The sequence below is a fragment of the Oncorhynchus keta genome, chromosome 22, assembly GCF_023373465.1.
Source record: "Oncorhynchus keta strain PuntledgeMale-10-30-2019 chromosome 22, Oket_V2, whole genome shotgun sequence".
NCBI classification, from domain to species: Eukaryota; Metazoa; Chordata; class Actinopteri; order Salmoniformes; family Salmonidae; genus Oncorhynchus; species Oncorhynchus keta.
The window spans coordinates 21,380,033-21,401,010 of NC_068442.1; the positions used below are offsets into that span (position 1 = coordinate 21,380,033).

The window sequence follows — 20,978 nt, forward strand, 5'->3', positions numbered from 1 at the left end:
AGATGGGAAGAGATATGTAGATGTAGAGAGGTGGAGTATGTGTCTGTGTACCTGACTCAGGCATGCGGACCATGGTGGAGGCTACCTGTCCCTCTCCGTCGGAGGTGAAAGCAGACACTTCGAAGACGTATGCTGTGTAGGGACGCAGCTGGTCCACCCCTACGGATATTGGTACAGCCCATGTGGCGGCAGGTGGGACGGCTGACAGGGTGACAGGAGGAGAGGACGCTGTCACCTCTGATGGACTTGCGGTCCCACGAGACAGGATTTCTACTGCATCCTACAAACACAGACACACACTGTGTATTTAAGTACACAAAGAAAGAGCTTACATTTTTTAACTGCTAATAATATCAGATTTTAAAAGCTGTCTAATGTTTACTGTTAATGTCTGATTGTTTTTGTCTTCATTTTGTTTTAATTCGCTTTGTTGGTTTTTGTTGATGTTGTTTTGTTTTTTCACTTGCTTTGGCACTGTAAACACATGTTTTTTTCCATGCCAATAAATCCACTTTGAATTTAGTTGAGAATAGAGAGAGAGAGAGTGCAAGAAAGAGAGGGAGAAAAAAAACTGGAGGCCTGTAGCATTGCTGTGTTTGGACTGCAATATATTTTCTGAAAGTTGAAAAACCAGTTGAAAAAGCTCATCTCACATCCGTCACAGAGGACCAAAGTTAAAACTAGATTGACTATATCGGTAACAGAAGACTATCTCTAGACAGACAGAGAAAGAATGAGAAAGACAAAGACAGACATACGTACGTTGCAGTGTGGTAGCGCTACGGTCATGATTTCCTCAGCATCCAGCTCCAGCATGCGGACGGTCTGACCGGTACGAGCGTGTTTGGCTTTGACCGCAAACTTGTTGATCAGACCGTTGATGCGGAGGGGCAGGAACCACGTGACCACTACGAACGTGTGGTTCTGAGCAAATGCTGTCAGATTAGTCACCAGGCCGGGGGCTTGAGAAAGGGATAGACAAACTGATGTCATTGTCTGTGTGTATAAGTGTGTCTGTGTTTGTATGTTATTATTGGATACCTACGGGCCTCAGCAGTTTTGATGTACATAGACTTGCTATAGGGACCAATGCCAGCAGAGTTTTCTGCTGCAACCTAGATTTTATATATATATATATATATATATATATATATATATATATATATATGAGAGAGAGAGAAGGAGAGAGAGAGAAAGAGAGAGAGAGTCATTATTACTAATTCAAGATTCAGAACTTTTACTGATGCAACAGCCGCACAACACCAGGCAGGTACACACACACATAGCCATAGCATCCCACTGCTAGTTTGTCTTTGAAGCTAAGCAGGTTGGGCCTGGTCAATCCCTGGATGGTCCATGCTATCCGGGATCCTTTGGAAGTCCCTACCCCATTGAAGTAGAAATGTAAATGGTAAAGGTATGGGTTAATGTTAGGGTTTAGGGTAGGGACATCCCAAGGATCCCAGATAGCACTAATCATCCCTGGAAGGGAGACACAGATGATGCTGGCTGTGGTGTTGGGGAGGCCAGATGGGGTCAATATTAAAGGAAATATTAGTCTTAAGGAAATATTCACCCATTTTTTATGTATATAATTTGTGTGCATCTCTGAGCGATTCCCGGGGTCATTTCATGTGCATCTGAAGTATTCCCCGTTCAATCAGGCATACATTTAGGGGGCATCCTGGTGGCGCAGCTGTCTAAGACACTGCATCTCAGAGATAGAGGTGTCACTACAGAACCTTGTTCAATTCCAGACTATATCACAACCACCCATGACTGGGAGTCCGAAAGGGCGGCGCACAATTGGCCCAGCGTTGTTAAGGTTTGGCCAGGGTAGGCCGTCTTTGTAAAGAAGAATTTGTTCTTAACTGACTTGCCTAGTTAAATAAATATACAGCCCGTATGACAAGTTTTGCATCATATAATGGGTAACTACCGTGTACAGCAGTAGGGCCACATTGGGATTTCAAAATTCAACGGAGGGCCACAGATTATTTTTGTACCAATCTTTTTGTCAAAATCAATTTCACGGGCCAGAAAAAGGGCAGTTATTTTAAAATATATGAATTCATTATAATTTCTACATCCTCTCTATCTAGTTTTAGACATTCATGAGTGGCCTGGAGTGTTTTTTAAACACCAAATAATCATTTCCCCCTTTAAAAAAATGACATAAGGGGTTTTACTCAAACCTCCTGCACGGTGGATTGAATGGGCTTGCGGGCCATAGTTTGCCCAACCCTGCTGTAGATGAGATGTTAAAGTGAGATTCTGACTCTAATAAGATAATGAAATGGCTACATAGCTTTGAAAATAGAACAGAGAATATTAATAGAAGACCAGGAAGAGAAAAGGAAACAACGGATAGAGATTATTGAATGAGGAGCAGGACAAAGCAGCACATAGCTCACTCAGTACTGCTGGGTGTGCTTATACAGTACGTATAAGTAACGTCTGGTAATGTGACACACACACACACACACACACACACACACACACACACACACACACACACACACACACACACACACACACACACACACACACACACACACACACACACACACACACACACACACACACACACACACACACACACACACAGGTAATTAAGGATTAATGCATTCTGAAAACTATTAACCATGACCACATACAATATGTTGACATAAGAGTATGTGGAAAAAGAACAGCATGGCTGATCCATAGATCTGTTTATAAGATCAATAATTTAATCACAATGAATTATTCAACCAGACCAAGAGAATAGTTTCCCCGCTAGAGGCATCTGCCTAGAACACACAGGCATGCACACACACACACACACACACACACACACACACACACACACACACACACACACACACACACACACACACACACACACACACATTAGGGTAAAGCTAGGCCTCAAAACAAGGCCTCATGAGATATGTTTATTGCCATAAAGATTTAATTAAGCAATAAGGCCAGAGGAGGTATGGTATATGGCCATTATACCACGGCTAATGGTTGTTCTTATGCACGACGCAACGCGGAGTGGTATTTTGGCCATATATCACAAACCCCCTAGGTGCCTTATTGCTATTATAAACTGGTTGCCAATGTAATTAGAGCAGTTAAAATAAACGTTTTGTCATACCCGTGGTATACGGTCTGATATACCACGGCTGTCAGCCAATCAGCATTCAGGGCTCGAAAACACCCAGTTTATAATAATTTTTAGCTTGACTGTTTTGCATTAATATGTGTCACATATCAGTTTGCAAACAATGTAAAAAAATATATATCATTGAGTTAATAAGGTGGCATACAAACATTGTCTCTTTTTTGTTTTCTTGAGTAAGGCAGTTTCAGCCTAGCTCAGTGCTTTCTGTGGTGGTGGGGCAAGCCAGCAGAAAATACGGAGCGTTGCACCGTGCTTGGCTCAGTGTTTTGTCACTCATGGGGACACTACGTCACCGCCAAGTCCAAGGGTTAGACCTAAAAAATTGTAGCCCTTTGGGTTCTGCCATCGAGTTACATTAGAAGTACCCATCCAAGAAGGCCCAAGGTCATTGGCCACAGATAAAATTAAGTAAAATCACGTTATATCTACAGTAACTTATCTAGCAAGCTAGCAGTCATCATCATGAATCAAGTCAACGATCTACTGGCAAATGCTTTTCAATCCTCATATGAAGAGAAATAATGAAGAGAAATTCAGTGCAGTGGTTGTGTGGTCCCAATTCTAGGTTTAATGGTCTCTTTTCCAAGCTTAAAATTATAAACATTCAACATTGGCCATGCTGTCAATCCAGTATGATTTCTGCCGAGCTCAAAACAACTGTTAACTCGGAACTGGGAAATCTGATTTCAGTGAGTTCAAGACTGGGAACTGGGGGGAAAAATCGAGCTCCGACTGGGAAAATACGTTTTGAACGGTCATCCAACTCGGGCCTCTTTCTAGAGCTACGACCTGAAGATCACAGACGTCATCATGATTTGACTTATTTTTTTCAGAGTTCCCAGTTGTTTTGAAAGCGCCATAAATCCAGAGAATGCCAGACTTTGATGACAAAGTTCAATCACAAAATATACCCACAAAGGACCGCCGAGCCACATTCCTGTTCAAGTGAGCACAGCACAACAAGGTGACATACGGACCAGACCGCACGCGCGCATTTGTCCGCGTGCGCCATTGCATGTAAGTTGATTTTGTCTACCCACACCAGACGCGATCAGGATACGTAGGTTGTAATATCAAAACAAACTCGGAACCAATTATATTAATTTGGGGATAGGTTGAAAAGCATTAAACATTTATGGCAAATGTTAGCTCATTTGTCCTTGGACATAAACATTGGGTTGTTATTTTACCTGAAATGCACAAGGTTCTCTACTCCGACAATTAATCCACAGATAAAATGGTCAACTGAGTTCATTTCTAGTAATCTCTCCTCCTTCAGGCTTCTTCTTCTTTGGACTTTATATGGCGGTTGTTAACAAACTTTAAGGTGTATTACCACAACCAACTGGACTGGAGTGGGTACCTCAGTTCATCTTTCAATCACCTAAGTGGGTATATGCTCCTAAAAAACATTGAGGAGATGGGAGAGGCAGGACTTGCAGCACGTTGAGTATCACAAATAGAACCAAGTTCTATTTTAGCGCCTGGCTACGCAGACGCTCGCTGACGCGCACAAGCAGTGTTGGTGCAATGATAGAATAACATGTATGTGTAAATATACTGTATTTTGCAACGCTCCCGTACGCAATGCGTCCAGTCTGGTCAGCATGTGACTCCAAAAATGTCTTGTATGGTGCTGCATAAATGAAGTAATATGCCACAGAGATATGTATACTGTAGCTAAGAAAGTAATACTAAGTGTATGCTGTATAGTAAGCTGTTCATAGCCTATGTGCCTCATCCTTATAATTTGGTATATTTTCCCTTCTTCATTTCATCTACTGTTCTGACTTGGTGGTGCACATGTAGCCTGTAACATGTTTTAGAGAAATGTAATCATTGAATATTGTAAGAGCTTTCATCGTCTGCTTATATGCCCCCTTTATTTATCCTACGTTTCAGACATGGTGAACAGGGAGAACGGCCCATGTTCTGAAATCTGTCGCTGTACATTTCCAATGTGCTAATCAAATAGTTATATTGACTACGTCCATCGTGGCTTGCTTATTAATGTCTTAATCGAAATGACAGATTGCGTCTTATCCGCTTGTCGTCCCCTTATGCCTTAGTTTGTACATCTCAACCACATTTGTTTAAGCAAGTCAGCCATATCACCTTTGTTTTTTTAAGTCAGTAAATGAGGCTGAATTAACTGGACTAGTACTACTACTGTAACTTACCTGCTCTAACTGTTTCTACTTTATGGTGGTATGCACCGCCCTGAAACTCTTCAACTCTAACCGACTAACCGTGGCTAACTGTTCTTAACTGTGGACTGCCAGACAAGGCTCTGTTGATAACCAAGTGTCGTAGTGGTAAGGTGTTGGGACTGCTGTCCTAACAGTTTGTGGGCACCGTTTGTCACCATTACAGGGCAACTAATGTATTGTTTAGTGTTGTGTTGTGTAGTGCCTTTGCTGGCATGCATCTGCCCACATTTTTGGGGGTTTGCCCCACCAAGAATTACATGCTAAAATCACCACTGCACCTACTGTCAACAGCGCGAAACAAGAAATAAAAATAGGAACGCAAAGCTTTATCGTTTGATTTTATATAGAAATGTTTTGTAATCGACTACAAAAGGCTTGGAGATCGCGATCGACCGGTTGGTGACTACTACCCTACAGGGTCACAGTGAATCTATTGGTTTGAGTAATGACTACAAAATCACTTAGAGTAACTGTACTCAAGATATTTGAAGTGCAACAGGTTTCCTCAAGAGTTTTGAGTAATGACAACACATTGGGATTTACAGTGTACTTATGTGTACTGATTGAGTGTTACCTTAATGTTATAGGTAGATCCTGGTAAAAAGAGGTTGAGGAGGGTCTCAGGGACATCGAGGTGCTTGGTCACCTCTTTGAAGGTGGTATCTGGATATGGACACATCTCCTTGTACCTGAAATAGATACACATTTATTTTTATTTTTAACTAGGCAAGTCAGTTAAGAACAAATTATTATTTACAATGACGGCCTACATTGGCCAAACGCTGGGCCAATTGTGTGCCACCTTATGGGACTCCCAATCACAGCCGGTTGTGATACAGCTTGGAATTGAACCAGGGTCTGTAGAGACGCCTCTAGCACTGTAATACAGTACCTTAGAATGCTGCGCCACTTGGGAGACCAACATTTAAACACCAGATGATATAAAAACAACTTTATTTAAATTTGATTTAGAAGTAAATAATAGTGGAATATCAACAACCGATTCCCCTTATAGTGTTATTCCCGACCCAGATTAAGCCTGCACTGTAAACTCCAATTTGATGCCATTACTAAAAACCTTTGAGGAAACCCATTGCACTTCATATACATTTTCCCCATTAGCTGACGCCCATATGTATTGTGAGTGTGGTCACATGGGGGATAGGCGTTGTGCTGTGAGGTGTTGCTTTATTTGTTTTTTGAAACCAGGTTTTCTGTCCACTTGCACACTCATGAGTCTGTATGATACTGTATGTTTCCTTGAATTAGTTCTGGACCTGGGGACTGTGAAAAGACCCCTGGTGGCATGTTAAATGTCGCATGCACAAGTACAGTGAAATGCCTTTCTTGCAAACTCAAAACCCAACAATGCAATAACTAATAACAATGTATTACTAGAAAGACAAAAAACACGAGAAGTAAGAATAAGAAATATTAAATACACAATAAAGTAAGTAAGTAAGCATACTATATATAGGAAATATTTAAAAAGTACCATATTTACATGTACATGGATACTGGAGTGATAGAGGTAGATATGTATAGGGGTAAGGTGACTAGGCAACAGGATGTAAGATAAACAGAGTAGCAACAGCTTGTATGTGAGTGGGTGTGGGGGTGTATAGTCAGTATAAATGTATGTGCATTATGTGTGAGTGAGCAAATTATGGAGTGTGTGTGTGTGTGTGTTGGAGTGGCTGTGTGACTGTGTAAGGCCCTGTGTGCATAGAGACAGTGCAAAGATTGAAATAAAAGGTCAATAAAGATACAAGGTAAACTCGGTCCATGTAGCTATTCTATTAGCTATTTATCAGTCGTATTGCTTGGGGATAGAAGCCCTTCAAACGCCTGTTGGTGTCAGAATTGATGCACCGGTACCTCTTGCTGTGCGGCAGTAGAGAAAATAGTCTATGGCTTGGGTGGTTGGGGTCTTTGACGACTTTCCGGGCCTTCTTTTCACAACTCCTGATATAGAGGTCCTGGTGGGGTAAGTGTGTGTGTCATGTGTGGTGGCGCACAATTGGCCCAGCGTCATCCGGGTTAGGGGAGGGTTTGGCTGGTAGGGACGTTATTGTCCCATCGTGCATTAGCTATTCCTGTGGTGGGCCAGGTGAAATGCATACTGACATGGTCGCCAGGTCTATGGTGTTTCCTCTGACACATTGGTGCGGCTGGCATCCGGGCTAAGTGGGCGTTGTGTCAAGAAGCAGTGCGGCTTAGCTGGGTTGTGTTTTAGAGGACCCACGGCTTAGTCCACCTTAATCTGGGGTTACATCATACAGTATGTCTCTTTACCTGATCACATAACCGTCGATGGGAGAGTCAGAGGGCATGGTCCAAGACAGAAGGATCCCATTGGAGCCTACCCTCTCTCCCTCTAGATTGGTAGGTGGGGATGTTGGGGCTAGAGGAGGAGGAGGAGGAAGAAGAAGTAGTTCAAGCCAATTTCAGCTAAATTCAGCATTTTATGCTGTAAGAATAATATATGACATTTTGTGTAAATGTGAGTGTACAGTATTTACAGTGTCCGTGTGTTACAGTATGCGTGTGTGGGTGTGTGACAGAAAATGGATAGGCTTGAAATATATCTCCCCTGTTTCTCTTTTCTACAAACCATAATTGTTCATGGATACTCACATAATTCAAACATTTCCAAAGAAAATTCCAAGATTATTTTTTAAAACTTTCACCTATGAAAAACATCGATTCACACACCTCAATTATTTATCATGAGTGTGAGTTGACCAGTTGGATGAGTTCTTTTAAAAAAAAAATCATTTTAACCTTAAAAGTATTACACAGGTCCATTTAGATTGGGAATAATTAAAACTATGATAACTAACCCTTGAGACAACCAGCCCTGGTCTCCCCTACTCTTGTTGCAGATACTGCAGATACTGTTGTTGTTTGGTATGTTTGGTCAACCAAATGGATGTGTGTGACCAGCTTGCTCTATTCTGGTGAGAGCTCTGGCATTTCACTGACATTCACTACAGCATCATTCATCCTGCTTAGCACGACTACAGTTACCACACACACACACACACACACACACACACACACACACACACACACACACACACACACACACACACACACACACACACACACACTGTGTGGGAGATAATAAAGCAGAGGGCAGCAACAGAACAGACCCAACGATTCCTCAGAACACTATCAGTTTGGCTGTCATACATTAAAGTGTTTGTGTATGCATGTGCATGTGTGTGTGTTTGTGACTCACCGGTTTCGTTGGTGTTGATAATGCGGCTGACCGGAGGGCTGAGGTTGGAGGAGGACGCGGCAGTCACCATGACTGTAAACGCTGTTCGAGAACTCATACTGGATACATCAGCCTGATGAGAGACTGCATGGTCAGAACATGACCACAACACAACTATGCGGTTGCAGACGTGTGTGTGTGTGTGTGTGTGTGTGTTCGCCAGTCTAACCTGTGAGTGTGTGTATCCCAGGTAGGTGATGAGCAGGAGGAGAGTGAGGCCCATGATGGAGTTAGCACAGTTAGCTGGTCAGAGGCAGCAGGTTAGAGAGGAAGAGGCCGTGTTAGCGTCTAGTGCTAGCCATTATCGAAAGATTCTAGATTAGAGGGTGGCAGTGTAGCCTAGTGGTTAGAGCATTGGACTCGTAACCAAAAGGTTGCAAGTTCAAATCCCCGAGCTGACAAGGTACAAAATCTGTCGTTCTGCCCCTGAACAGGCAGTTAACCCACTGTTCCTAGGCCGTCATTGAAAATAAGAATTTGTTCTTAACTGACTTGCCTAGTAAAATAAAGGTAAAATAAAATAAAAAAAGAGGGCTTAGTCCAGAGTTAGCAGTTAGTGTGAAGTTCTTCAGTCCAGTGTTGTCAGCAGCTTAGTTCTTAGTGCAGTAGTCCAGGCCTAAAGTAGTAACCCAGTCCACAGTTAGTCGGGAAGAGTTTCAGGGCGGTGCATACCACCATAAAGTAGAAACAGTTAGAGCAGGTAAGTTACAGTAGTAGTACTAGTCCAGGGTAGCAACTGGTTAGCTTCAGCAGTAGTAGTTATAGTCCAGCTCTGGTAGTAACCCAGTCGTCAGCAAGTTAGGGTCAGAGAGAGTCAGAACAATGTGTCCACCATAACTCCATGCATCTCTCTCTCTTTCTGGGGAGAGCAGCTTCACTGAATAAATGATTCAGGGTTTAGCTCAGGAGGTCTACCTAATAAATAATGAGCTCTATTACTCAACCTGTGTGTGTGTGTGTGTGTGTGTGTTAGGTTACATTGGGGGTTATCTGACACCTGGCTGCTGAGCAGGGCTGGGAATGGTTTGGGTCTGGGGGAGCTTCAGTGCCTTGCAAAAGTATTCATCCCCCTTGGTATTTTTTCTATTTTGTTGCATTACAACTTGTATTTGTATTTCATGTAATAGACATACATAAAATAGTCCAAATTGGTGAAGTGAAATTAAAAAATAGCTTGTTTAAAAAAAATAATAATAATAATAAAAAAATGTAAAAGTGGTACACTGCTCAAAAAAATAAAGGGAACACTAAAATAACACATCCTAGATCTGACTGAATCAAATATTCTTAATAAATACTTTTTTCTTTACATAGTTGAATGTGCTGACAACAAAATCACACAAAAATGATCAATGGAAATCAAATGTATCAACCCATGGAGGCCTGGATTTGGAGTCACACTCAAAATTAAAGTGGAAAACCACATTACAGGCTGATCCAACTTTGATGTAATGTCCTTAAAACAAGTCAAAATGAGGCTCAGTAGTGTGTGTGGCCTCCACGTGCCTGTATGATCTCCCTACAACGCCTGGGCATGCTCCTGATGAGGTGGCGGATGGTCTCCTGAGGGATCTCCTCCCAGACCTGGATTAAGGCATCCGCCAACTCCTGGACAGTCTGTGGTGCAACGTCTGTGGATGGAGCGAGACATGATGTCCCAGATGTGCTCAATTGGATTCAGGTCTGGGGAACGGGTGGGCCAGTCCATAGCATCAATGCCTTCCTCTTGCAGGAACTGCGGACACACTCCAGCCACATGAGGTCTAGCATTGTCTTGCTTTAGGAGGAACCCAGGGCCAACCGCACCAGCATATGGTCTCACAAGGGGTCTGAGGATCTCATCTCGGTACCTAATAACAGTCAGGCTACCTCTGGTGAGCACGTCTCCTGATGTACTGGCCTGTCTCCTGGTAGCGCCTCCATGCTCTGGACACTACACTGACAGACACAGCAAACCTTCTTGCCACAGCTCGCATTGATGTGCCATCCTGGATGAGCTGCATTACCTGAGCCACGTGTGTGGGTTGTAGACTCCGTCTCATGCTACCACTAGAGTGAAAGCACCGCCAGCATTCAAAAGAGACCAAAACATCAGCCAGGAAGCATAGGAACTGAGAAGTGTCTGTGGTCACCACCTGCAAAACCACTCCTTTATTGGGGGTGTCTTGCTAATTGCCTATAATTTCCACCTGTTGTCTATTCCATTTGCACAACAGCATGTGAAATGTATTGTCAATCAGTGTTGCTTCCTAAGTGGACAGTTTGATTTCACAGAAGTGTGATTGACTTGGAGTTACATTGTGTTGTTTAAGTGTTCCCTTTATTTTTTTTGAGCAGTGTATTCACCCCCTTTGCTACGAAGCCCCTAAATAAGATCTGGTGCAACCAATTACCTTCAGAAGTCACATAAGTAGTTAAATAAAGTCCATTTGTGTGCATTCTAAGTGTAACATGATCTGTCACATGATCCCAGAATATATACACCTGTTCTGAAAGGCCCCAGAGTCTGCAACACCACTAAGCAAGGGGCACCACCAAGGAAGTGGCACCATAAAGACCAAAGAGCTCTCCAAACAGGTTAGGGACAAAGTTGTGGAGAAGTACAGATCAGGGTTGGGTTATAAAAAAAATACCAGAAACTTTGAACATCCCACGGAGCACCATTACATCCATTATTAAAAAATTAAAAGAATATGGCACCAGAACAATCCTGCCAAGAGAGGGCTGCCCACAAAAACTCACAGACCAGACAAGGAGGGCATTAATCAGGGAGGCAACAAAGAGACCAAAGATAACCCTGAAGGAGCTTCAAAGTTCCACAGCGGAGATTGGAGAATCTATCCATAGGACCACTTTAAGCTGTACACTCCACAGAGCTGGGCTTTATAGAAGATTGGCCATAAAAAGCCATTGCTTATAGAGAAAATAAGCAAACAAACACGTTTGGTGTTCGCCAAAAGGCATGTGGGAGACTCCTCAAACATCCTCAAACATATGGAAGAAGGTACTGGTCAAATGAGACTAAATTTGAGCTTTTTGGCCATCAAGGAAAAAACTATATCTGGTACAAATCCAACACCTGTCATCACCCCGAGAACACCATCCCCACAGTGAAGCATGGTGGTGGCAGCATCAAGCTGTGGGGATGTTTTTCATCGGCAGGGACTGGGAAACTGGTCAGAATTGAAGGAATGATGGCTCTGTCGCAGCCGGCCGCGACCGGAAGGTCCATGGGGCGACGCACAATTGGCTTAGCGTCGTCCGGGTTAGGGAGGATTTGGCCGGGCTGGGCGCAGTGCACGCTAACCAGGTCACCAGGTGCATGGTGTTTCCTCCGACACATTGGTGCGGCTGGCTTCCAGGTTGGATGCGCGCTGTGTTAAGAAGCAGTGCGGCTTGGTTGGGTTGTGTTTCGGAGGACGCATCGACCTTTGTCTCTCCCGAGCCCGTACGGGAGTTGTAGCGATGAGACAAGATAGTAACTACTAACAATTGGATACAACGTAATTGGGGAGAAAAGGGGGTCAATTTAAAAAATAATAATAATAATAATAATAATAATTGAATGATGGATGCTGCTAAATACAGGAAAAGTCTTGAGGGAAACCTGTTTCAGTCTTCCAGAGATTTGAGACTGAGACAGAGGTTCACCTTCCAGCAGGACAATGACCCTAAGGATACTGCTAAAGCAGCACTTGAGTGGTTTAAGGGGAAACATTTAAATGTCTTGGAATGGCCTAGCCAAAGCCCAGAACTCAATCCAATTGAGAATATGTGGTATGACTTAAAGATTGCTGTACACCAGCAGAACCCATCCAACTTGAAGGAAATTGAGCAGTTTTGCCATGAAGAATGGGCAAAAGTCCCAGTGGCTAGATGTGCCAAGCTTATAAAGACATACCCCAAGAGACTTGCAGAAGGTGGCTCTACAAAGTATTGACTTTGGGGGGGTGTGAATAGTTATGCACGCTCAAGTTTTCTGGGGTTTTTTTCACAATAAAAAATATTTTGAATCTTCAAAGTGGTAGGCATGTTGTGTAAATCAAAAGTTACAAACCCCACAAAAACCGATTTTAATTCCAGGTTGTAAGGCAACAAAATATGAAAAATGCCAAGGGGGGTAAATACTTTCGCAAGCCACTGTGTGTGTTAGTATGTTCGTGTGTGTGTGTGTGTGTTTCGTGTGTGTGATGTTAACAGAAGCAGGTTAACTTCTCGTCTCCACTGCTGCTGATAACATCTACTGTGTAATTGCTTCCTTGTGTGTGTGTGTGTGTGTGTGTGTGTGTGTGTGTGTGTGTGTGTGTGTGTGTGTGTGTGTGTGTGTGTGTGTGTGTGTGTGTGTGTGTGTGTGTGTGTGTGTGTGTGTGTGTGTGTGTGTGTGTACCTGTATGTGTCCATTGTGTCTGTGGTAGACAGAGACAGTTCCTTGGATGGGCAGCAGGCTGACAAGGTACTGGTCCACACACCCCTCTGACTGCTCCCAACGCAGAGAGAAGTTCTGAGCAGACACACTCACCATACACACACCCTGCACACGGCCCGGTACTGAGAGAGAAAGAGAGGGCCAGATAGAGATATGTATTTTTGTGGAGAAAAACTCATTCTGACTGGCTGGGCCTGGATCCCCAGTCGGTGGACCTGGCTGCCAAGTGGGTGGGGCTATGCCCTCCCAGACCCACCCATGGCTGCGCCTCTGCCCAGTCATGTGAAATTCTTAGATTAGGGCCTAATTTATTTGTGTCAATTGACTGGTTCCATTATATCAACTGTAACTCATTAAAATCATTGAAATTGTTGCATGTTGCATTTATATTTCAGTTCAGTAATAGTTGTGTTGCACTCAGGTACCTGTGGTTATGGTCAGGGAGGCTGCTGTCCCTGCCACTTCTTGTCTGATGCACCCCACACTCATGTTGTAGCTACAGCCGTGCCTCAACCACTAGCGCGTGTGAATGCAAGCCATTTCCCACAGTTACCCTGTGGAAGTCAAACTGGCCAATGGCAGCGTTCCACTTCACCACAGCACAGGAAGAGTTAACATGGAGGAGAGCGAGGGGACACACACCAGCCGGACCTGCAACACACACACACACACACACACACACACACACACACACACACACACACACACACACACACACACACACACACACACACACACACACACACACACACACACACACACACACACACACACACATTAGTATAACGTCTCATCTGGCTTATCTCACACTCAGCTCTGTCTCAGTCTCTCCACATATCTGAGATTCAAAGGTTACAACTAGGAACTCTGATACGGCCCTGATATGGCCAGTTACATTTAGAGTTGCCACAGGTTGATTTGTGTGTGTGTGTTTGTGTCTTATGTATGGAGAACTGTGTAATGACAGGTTGCCTGGTGTCTGATCCCAGCAGGCTAAGGATGGTAATGTCATAATCTGATCCTGGGGTCAAACCTCCAACTTGGAGACTGTTGCTATGGACCACCATCTCACGACATGACGACTTGTCCCCTGATGGACACAACAGTAGCTAAGAAGAACACACACAATCAGACAAAACATTAGAGGACCAAATCAAATGTGGGATGTTGTTTGGGCAAAATCAAATGTTGTTTTGGCAGTGACAAACTCCAAATCAATGACATAGAGCGAACAGCATTTCTGTTTATCTGGACAGAATAAAGCAGTAAGTCTGTCTGTATGTGTGTTTGTGTGTGTACGTGCGTGTGTGTATTGTGCTTGGTCATTCTCCCTGGCAGTGGCTGTGGGGGGTCATACATCTTTAAATGGCCGGTAACCAGAGCCAATCTGGGCTGACGACGATCACTAGGAAACCACCAGGTGAGTGTGTTCTCTTGAGTGTTACTTGACCCATCTGTCCTGCTTCCTCTGACGAAGAACTCATTCTATGTGTGTGTGTGCGTTAGTGTGTGAGAGAGAGCGAGTGATGACTGTGTGTTTGAGCATTTGTGTATGTAAAGGGCTTGTTATGAATGGGTAAACCTAGACTGTTGTTGCTAATGATTTGCCATTGTTAATGATTTGTCAGGGGATGTAAATGATAAATTATGGAGAAAAGAGGAAATTAAAGGAAAGGAGAGGAGAAGAAAATAGGAGAGAGAGAGAGAGAAAGGAGAGAGTAAGGGAGAGGACAGGACGGTGTACTACCTTGTACCCCTCCATCCCCCTGCGGCAGCTCCCCAGCTCACAAACACTGATGAGGTCACATCCTCTTCCACCAGCAGCACTTCCTGTGGAGCTCCTTTGACTAGAGAGAAACACCAATCAGAACATCTTTTGTCATATCAGTCAATCAACATTCCCCTCGTCGCTCTCAACCAATCTTAATTAATTGTACTGGGTTCGTTGTATGTGGTTAATATGTAGTGTGTGTAGGTATGTGTGTGTGTGTGTGTGTGTGTGTGTGTGTGTGTGTGTGTGTGTGTGTGTGTGTGTGTGTGTGTGTGTGTGTGTGTGCGTGTGTGTGTGCATGTAGAAAAAAATCAGTTGAACTTAACCTGGAACATAAACTGGAGATAAACTCTGAATTCCTCAGTTGCTGCTGGAACCTCCCAAGATAACTCACAGTTGCTGCCAGTCAAATATCTGGTGTGTGTTTGTGTCTCCATTACTCACTGGTGTTGATGTCTACAGAAGCATTTGTACTCCTCCTCTCTCCATTGCTGCTGATAACATCTACTGTGTAATGGCTTCCTGGGGAGAGGCACTCAAACCTGTAGGACCTACACACACACACACGCTCGCACGCAAGCACACACACACACACACACACACACACACACACACACACACACACACACACACACACACACACACACACACACACACACACAAACATGCAAACACACATAAACACAACCAGTGTTACCCAGACAGCAAGGGGCAGCTAGATCAGCCAATAAGGACAGTGTGCCAGGAGGGCAGGACTCACCGTGTCTCCTGGGCAGAGAGGTTCAGCTGCTGATTGGAGGTTTGGTTTGTAATTGACAGGATGAAGCCTTTCACATCGCCGCTGGCTTGGCCCCAGCTAACTGTCACAGACGAAGTGGTCTTACTGAGGATAAAAAACTCCACTGGACTGGGAGCTAACATACACGCACATGCACACACAAAGCAGATACAGGGAGACAGGTGTGTGTGTGTGTGTGTGTGTGTGTGTGTGTGTGTGTGTGTGTGTGTGTGTGTGTGTGTGTGTGTGTGTGTGTGTGTGTGTGTGTGTGTGTGTGTGTGTGTGTGTGTGTGTGTGTGTGTGTGTGTGTGTGTGTGTGTGTGTGTGTGAAGTGGTACAGCCTGCCTGGTAGCAAACCAGAGAACACTGCCCTTTGAACACATACCTTCTGGACCTAACACACACATATTAACATATTCTATAGATATGCGGCCAAGTATCTATATAATGTGTGCCAACTCACATGAGATGGCACTGCAGAGATGGATAGCTACCTGACCAATTCTGTTTTGTGTGTGTGTGTGTTTTTACGGCTGATCTTGACTTTTTTTGGTACATAATATTTCCACCATAATTTCGTATGACCAAAAACAGCTTCTGGACATCAGAACAGCAATCACTAACCTAAATTTAGATGAAGACATATTTTTCAAGGCAGCAGAGGCAGCAGCTGTGGATGTACTGCTCATCCCAAACCAGGCCCTAATCTCTTTCAAGTTCCGGAGATTCTCCCTGATGAGACTACGACGGTTGAGTAAATAAACCACCTCTACCCTCAGAAACATACAATAACTAGAGAACAAACTGGACGAGCTCCGTTCGAGACTATCCTATCAACGGGACCTGAAGAACTGTTATATCCTATGTTTCCCGGATTCATGGCTGAACAAGGACATAGACTGAACAGAAATAGAAACGCAACATGCAACAATTTCAAAGATTTGACTGAGTTACAGATAATATAAGGAAATCAGTCAATTTAAATAAATTCATTAGGCCTTAATCTATGGATTTCACATGACTGGGAATACAGATATGCATCTGTTGGTCACAGATACCTTAAAAAAATGATAGGGGCATGAAAAACACTAGAAAACCAGTCAGTATCTGGTGTGACCACCATTTGACTCATGCTGCGCAACACATCTCCTTCGCATAGAGTTAATCAGGCTGTTGATTGTGGCCTGTGGAATGTTGTCCCACTCCTCTTCAATGGCTGTGCGAAGATGCTGTATATTGGCGGGAACTGGAACACGCTGTTGAACACGTCGATCCAGAGCATCCCAAACAGGCTCAATGAGTGACATGGCTTGTGAGTATGCAGGCCGCCAATAACTGCATCAACGACATCGTTCCCACAGTAACAGTACTTATATATTCCAACCAGAAGCCATGGATATATTTTCCACCCAGAAGCCATGGATTACAGGCAACATCCACACAGAGCTAAAGGCTAGAGCTGCTGCTATCAAGGAGCAGGACACTAATCCAGACACTTATAAGAAATCCCGCTATGAACTCTGATGAGCCATCAAACAGTCAAAACATCAATAAAGGTAGATTGAATCCTCTGATGCTCATGGTATGTGGCAGGGCTTGAAAACAATCGTAGATTACAAAGGGAAACCCAGCCACGAGCTGCCCAGTGACGCAAGCCTACCAGACAAGCTACATTCCTTCTATGCTTGCTTAGAGGCAAGCAACACTGAACCATGCATGAGAGCACCAGCTGTTCCGGATGACTGTGTGATCTCACTCTATGTACCCAATGTAAGTCAGAATTTTAAACAGTTTAGCATTCACAAGGTCGCAGGGCCAGACGAATTACCAGGACACGTATTCAGAGCATGCACTCACCAGCTGGCAAGTGTCTTCACTGACATTTTTAAACTCTCCCTGACACAGTTTATAATACCTACATGTTTCAAGAAGACCACCATAGTCCTTGTGCCCAGGAACGCCAAGGTAACATGTCTAAATGACTATCACCCCGTAGTACTCACATCTGTAGACATGCTTTGAAAGACTGCTCCTGGATCACACCATCATTCGAGACACCCTGGACCCATTCCGATTTGCATACCGCACCAACGGATCCATAGATGACGCAATCTCTATTGTACTCCACACCACCCTCTCGCACCTGGACAAGAGGAACACCTATGTGAGAATGTTGTTCATTGACTATAGCTCAGCGCTCAACATCATACTCTCCTTCCAGACCCATATCAAACATCTCCAATCCAAAGTTAAATCTAGAATTGGCTTCCTATTTTGCAACAAAGCATCCTTCACTCATGCTGCCAAACATACCCTTGTAAAACTGACCATCCTACCAATCCTCGACTTTGGCGATGTCATTTACAAAATAGCCTCCAATACCCTACTCAACAAATTGGATGCAGTCTATCACAGTGCAATCCGTTTTGTCACCAAAGCCCCATATACTACCCACCATTGCGACCTGTACGATCTCTCTAGTCACCCCCAAAACCAATTCTTTCTTTGGCCGCCTCTCCTTCCAGTTCTCTGCTGCCAATGACTGGAACGAACTACAAAAATCTCTGAAACTGGAAACACTTATCTCCCTCACTAGCTTTAAGCACCAACTGTCAGAGCATCTTACATATTACTGCACCTGTACATAGCCCACCTATAATTTAGCCCAAACAACTACCTCTTTCCCAACTGTATTTAATTAATTTATTTATTTTTGCTCCTTTGCACCCCATTATTTTTATTTCTACTTTGCACATTCTTCCATTGCAAAACTACCATTCCAGTGTTTTACTTGCTATATTGTAATTACTTTGCCACCATGGCCTTTTTTGCCTTTACCTCCCTTCTCACCTAATTTGCTCACATTGTATATAGACTTGTTTATACTGTATTATTGACTGTATGTTTGTTTTACTCCATGTGTAACTCTGTGTCGTTTTTATCTGTCGAACTGCTTTGCTTTATCTTGGCCAGGTCGCAATTGTAAATGAGAACTTGTTCTCAACTTGCCTACCTGGTTAAATAAAGGTGAAATAAAAAAATAAAAATAATAATGGACTCCAAGCTCATCACTAAGCTCAGGACGCTGAGACTGAACACCCCCCTGCGCAACTGGATCCTGGACTTCCTGACGGGGCACCCCCAGGTGGTGAGGGTCGGCAGCAACACATCCACTACGCTGACCTTCAAAATGGGGGTGTGTGCTTACGTCCCTCCTGTACTGCTTACGTCCCTCCTGGTTACCCACGACTGTGCTGAAGACACAACAGTGGTTGGCCTGATCACCAACGACGATGAGACAGCTTATAGGGAGGAGGTCAGTGACCTGGCAATTATCATGGCCAACTCCACACACACCAACACAGTCATGAAGAAGGCACAGCAATGTTTCTTCCCCCTCAGGAGGCTGAAAACATTGGAAATGGGCCCTCAGATCCTCAAAAAGTTCTACAGCTGCACCATAGAGAGCATCTTGACTGGCTGTATCATCACTTGATATGGCAACTGCTTGGCATCCAATCTAAGGGCGCTACAGAGGGTAGTATATACGGCTCAGTACATAACTGGGGCCGAGCTCCCTTGCTATCCTGGACCTCTATACTAGGCGGTACCGATACAGCAAGTCTGGAACCAACAGGACTCTGAACAGCTTCTACACCAAGCCATAAGACTGCTAAATAGTTAGCTATTGGTTAACTACTTAACTATCTGCATTGAACCTTTTTGCACTAACTATTTTTACTCATCTCATATGCTGCTGCTACTGTTTATTATCTATCCTGTTGACTATTCACTTTATCCCTACCTACAGATGAAGTCAGAAGTTTACATACACCTTAGCCAAATACATTTAAACTCAGTTTTTCACAATTCCTGACATTAATCCTAGTAAAATTCCCTGTCTTAGGTCAGGTAGGATCACCACTTTATTTTAAGAATGTGAAATGTCAGAATAATAGTAGAGAGAATTAATTATTTCAGCTTTTATTTCTTTCATCACATTCACAGTGGGTCAGAAGTTTACAAACACTCAATTAGTATTTGGTAGCATTGCCTTGAAATTGTTTAACTTGGGTCAAATGTTTGGGGTAGCCTTCCACAAGAAGTTGGGTGAATTTTGGCCCATTCCTCCTGACAGAGCTGGTGTAACTGAGTCAGATTTGTAGGCCTCCTTGCTCGCATACGCCTTTTCAGGTCTGCCCACAAATTTTCTATAGGATTGAGGTCAGGGCTTTGTGATGGCCACTCCAATACCTTGACTTTGTTGTCCTTAAGCCATTTTGCCACAACTTTGGAAGTATGCTTGGGGTCATTGTCCATTTGGAAGACCCATTTACGACCAAGCTTTAACTTCCTGACTGATGTCTTGAGATGTTGCTTAAATATATCCAGATAATTTTCCATCCTCATGATGCCATCTATTTTGTGAAGTGCAACGGTTCCTCCTGCAGCAAAGCACCCCCACAACATGATGCTGCCACCCCTGTGCTTCATGGTTGGGATGGTGTACTTCGGTTTGCAAGCCTCCCCCTTTTTCCTCCAAACATATCGATGGTCATTATGGCCAAACAGTTATATTTTTGTTTCATCAGACCAGAGGACATTCCTCCAAAAAGTACAATCGTTGGCCCCATGTGAAGTTGCAAACTGTAGTCTGGCTTTTTTATGACGGTTTTGGAGCAGTGACTTCTTCCTTGTTGAGCGGCCATTCAGGTTATGTCGACATAGGACTCGTTTTACGATGGAAATAGATACTTTTGTACCTGTTTCCTCCAGCATCTTCACAAGGTCCTTTGCTGTTGTTCTGGGATTGATTTGCACTTTTTGCACCAAAGCATGTTCATCTCTAGGAGACAGAATGCGTCTCCTTCCTGATCGGTATGACGGCTGTGTGGTCCCATGGTGTTTATACTTGCGCACTATTGTTTGTACAGATGAACGTGGTACCTTCAGGCGTTTGGAAATTGCTCCCAAGGATGAAACAGACTTGTGGAGGTCTACAATTATTTTTCTGAGGTCTTGCTTGATTTCTTTTGATTTTCCCATGATGTCAAGCAAAGAGGCACTGAGTTTGAAGGTAGGCCTTGAAATACATCCACAGGTACACCTCCAATTGACTCAATTGATGTCAATTAGCCTATCAGAAGTTTCTAAAGCCATGACATAATTTTCTGGAATTTTCCAAGCTGTGAAAGGCACAGTCAACTTAGTGTATGTTAACGTCTGACCCACTGGAATTGTGATACAGTGAATTATAAGTGAAATAATCTGTCTGTAAACAATTGTTGGACAAATGGCTTGTGTCATGCACAAAGTAGATGTCCTAACCGACTTGCCAAAA

At 43.7% G+C, this 20,978-nt stretch overlaps 1 protein-coding gene across 1 annotated transcript in view; it reads right to left on the reverse strand.

The window, feature by feature from the left end:
• Positions 1-1,104, reverse strand: part of LOC118400838 (phosphatidylinositol phosphatase PTPRQ-like) — a 33,326-nt gene extending 32,222 nt beyond the window's left edge. Inside the window, exons 1-3 of the mRNA XM_052474624.1 lie at positions 1,046-1,104; positions 763-962; positions 52-280 (exon numbers count right to left, since the gene is read on the reverse strand). Coding sequence (XP_052330584.1) covers positions 52-280; positions 763-962; positions 1,046-1,070 — 454 coding nt within the window. The 5' untranslated portion in view covers positions 1,071-1,104. The remainder of the gene's footprint in view (positions 1-51; positions 281-762; positions 963-1,045) is intronic.
• Positions 1,105-20,978: the final 19,874 nt, after the last annotated feature.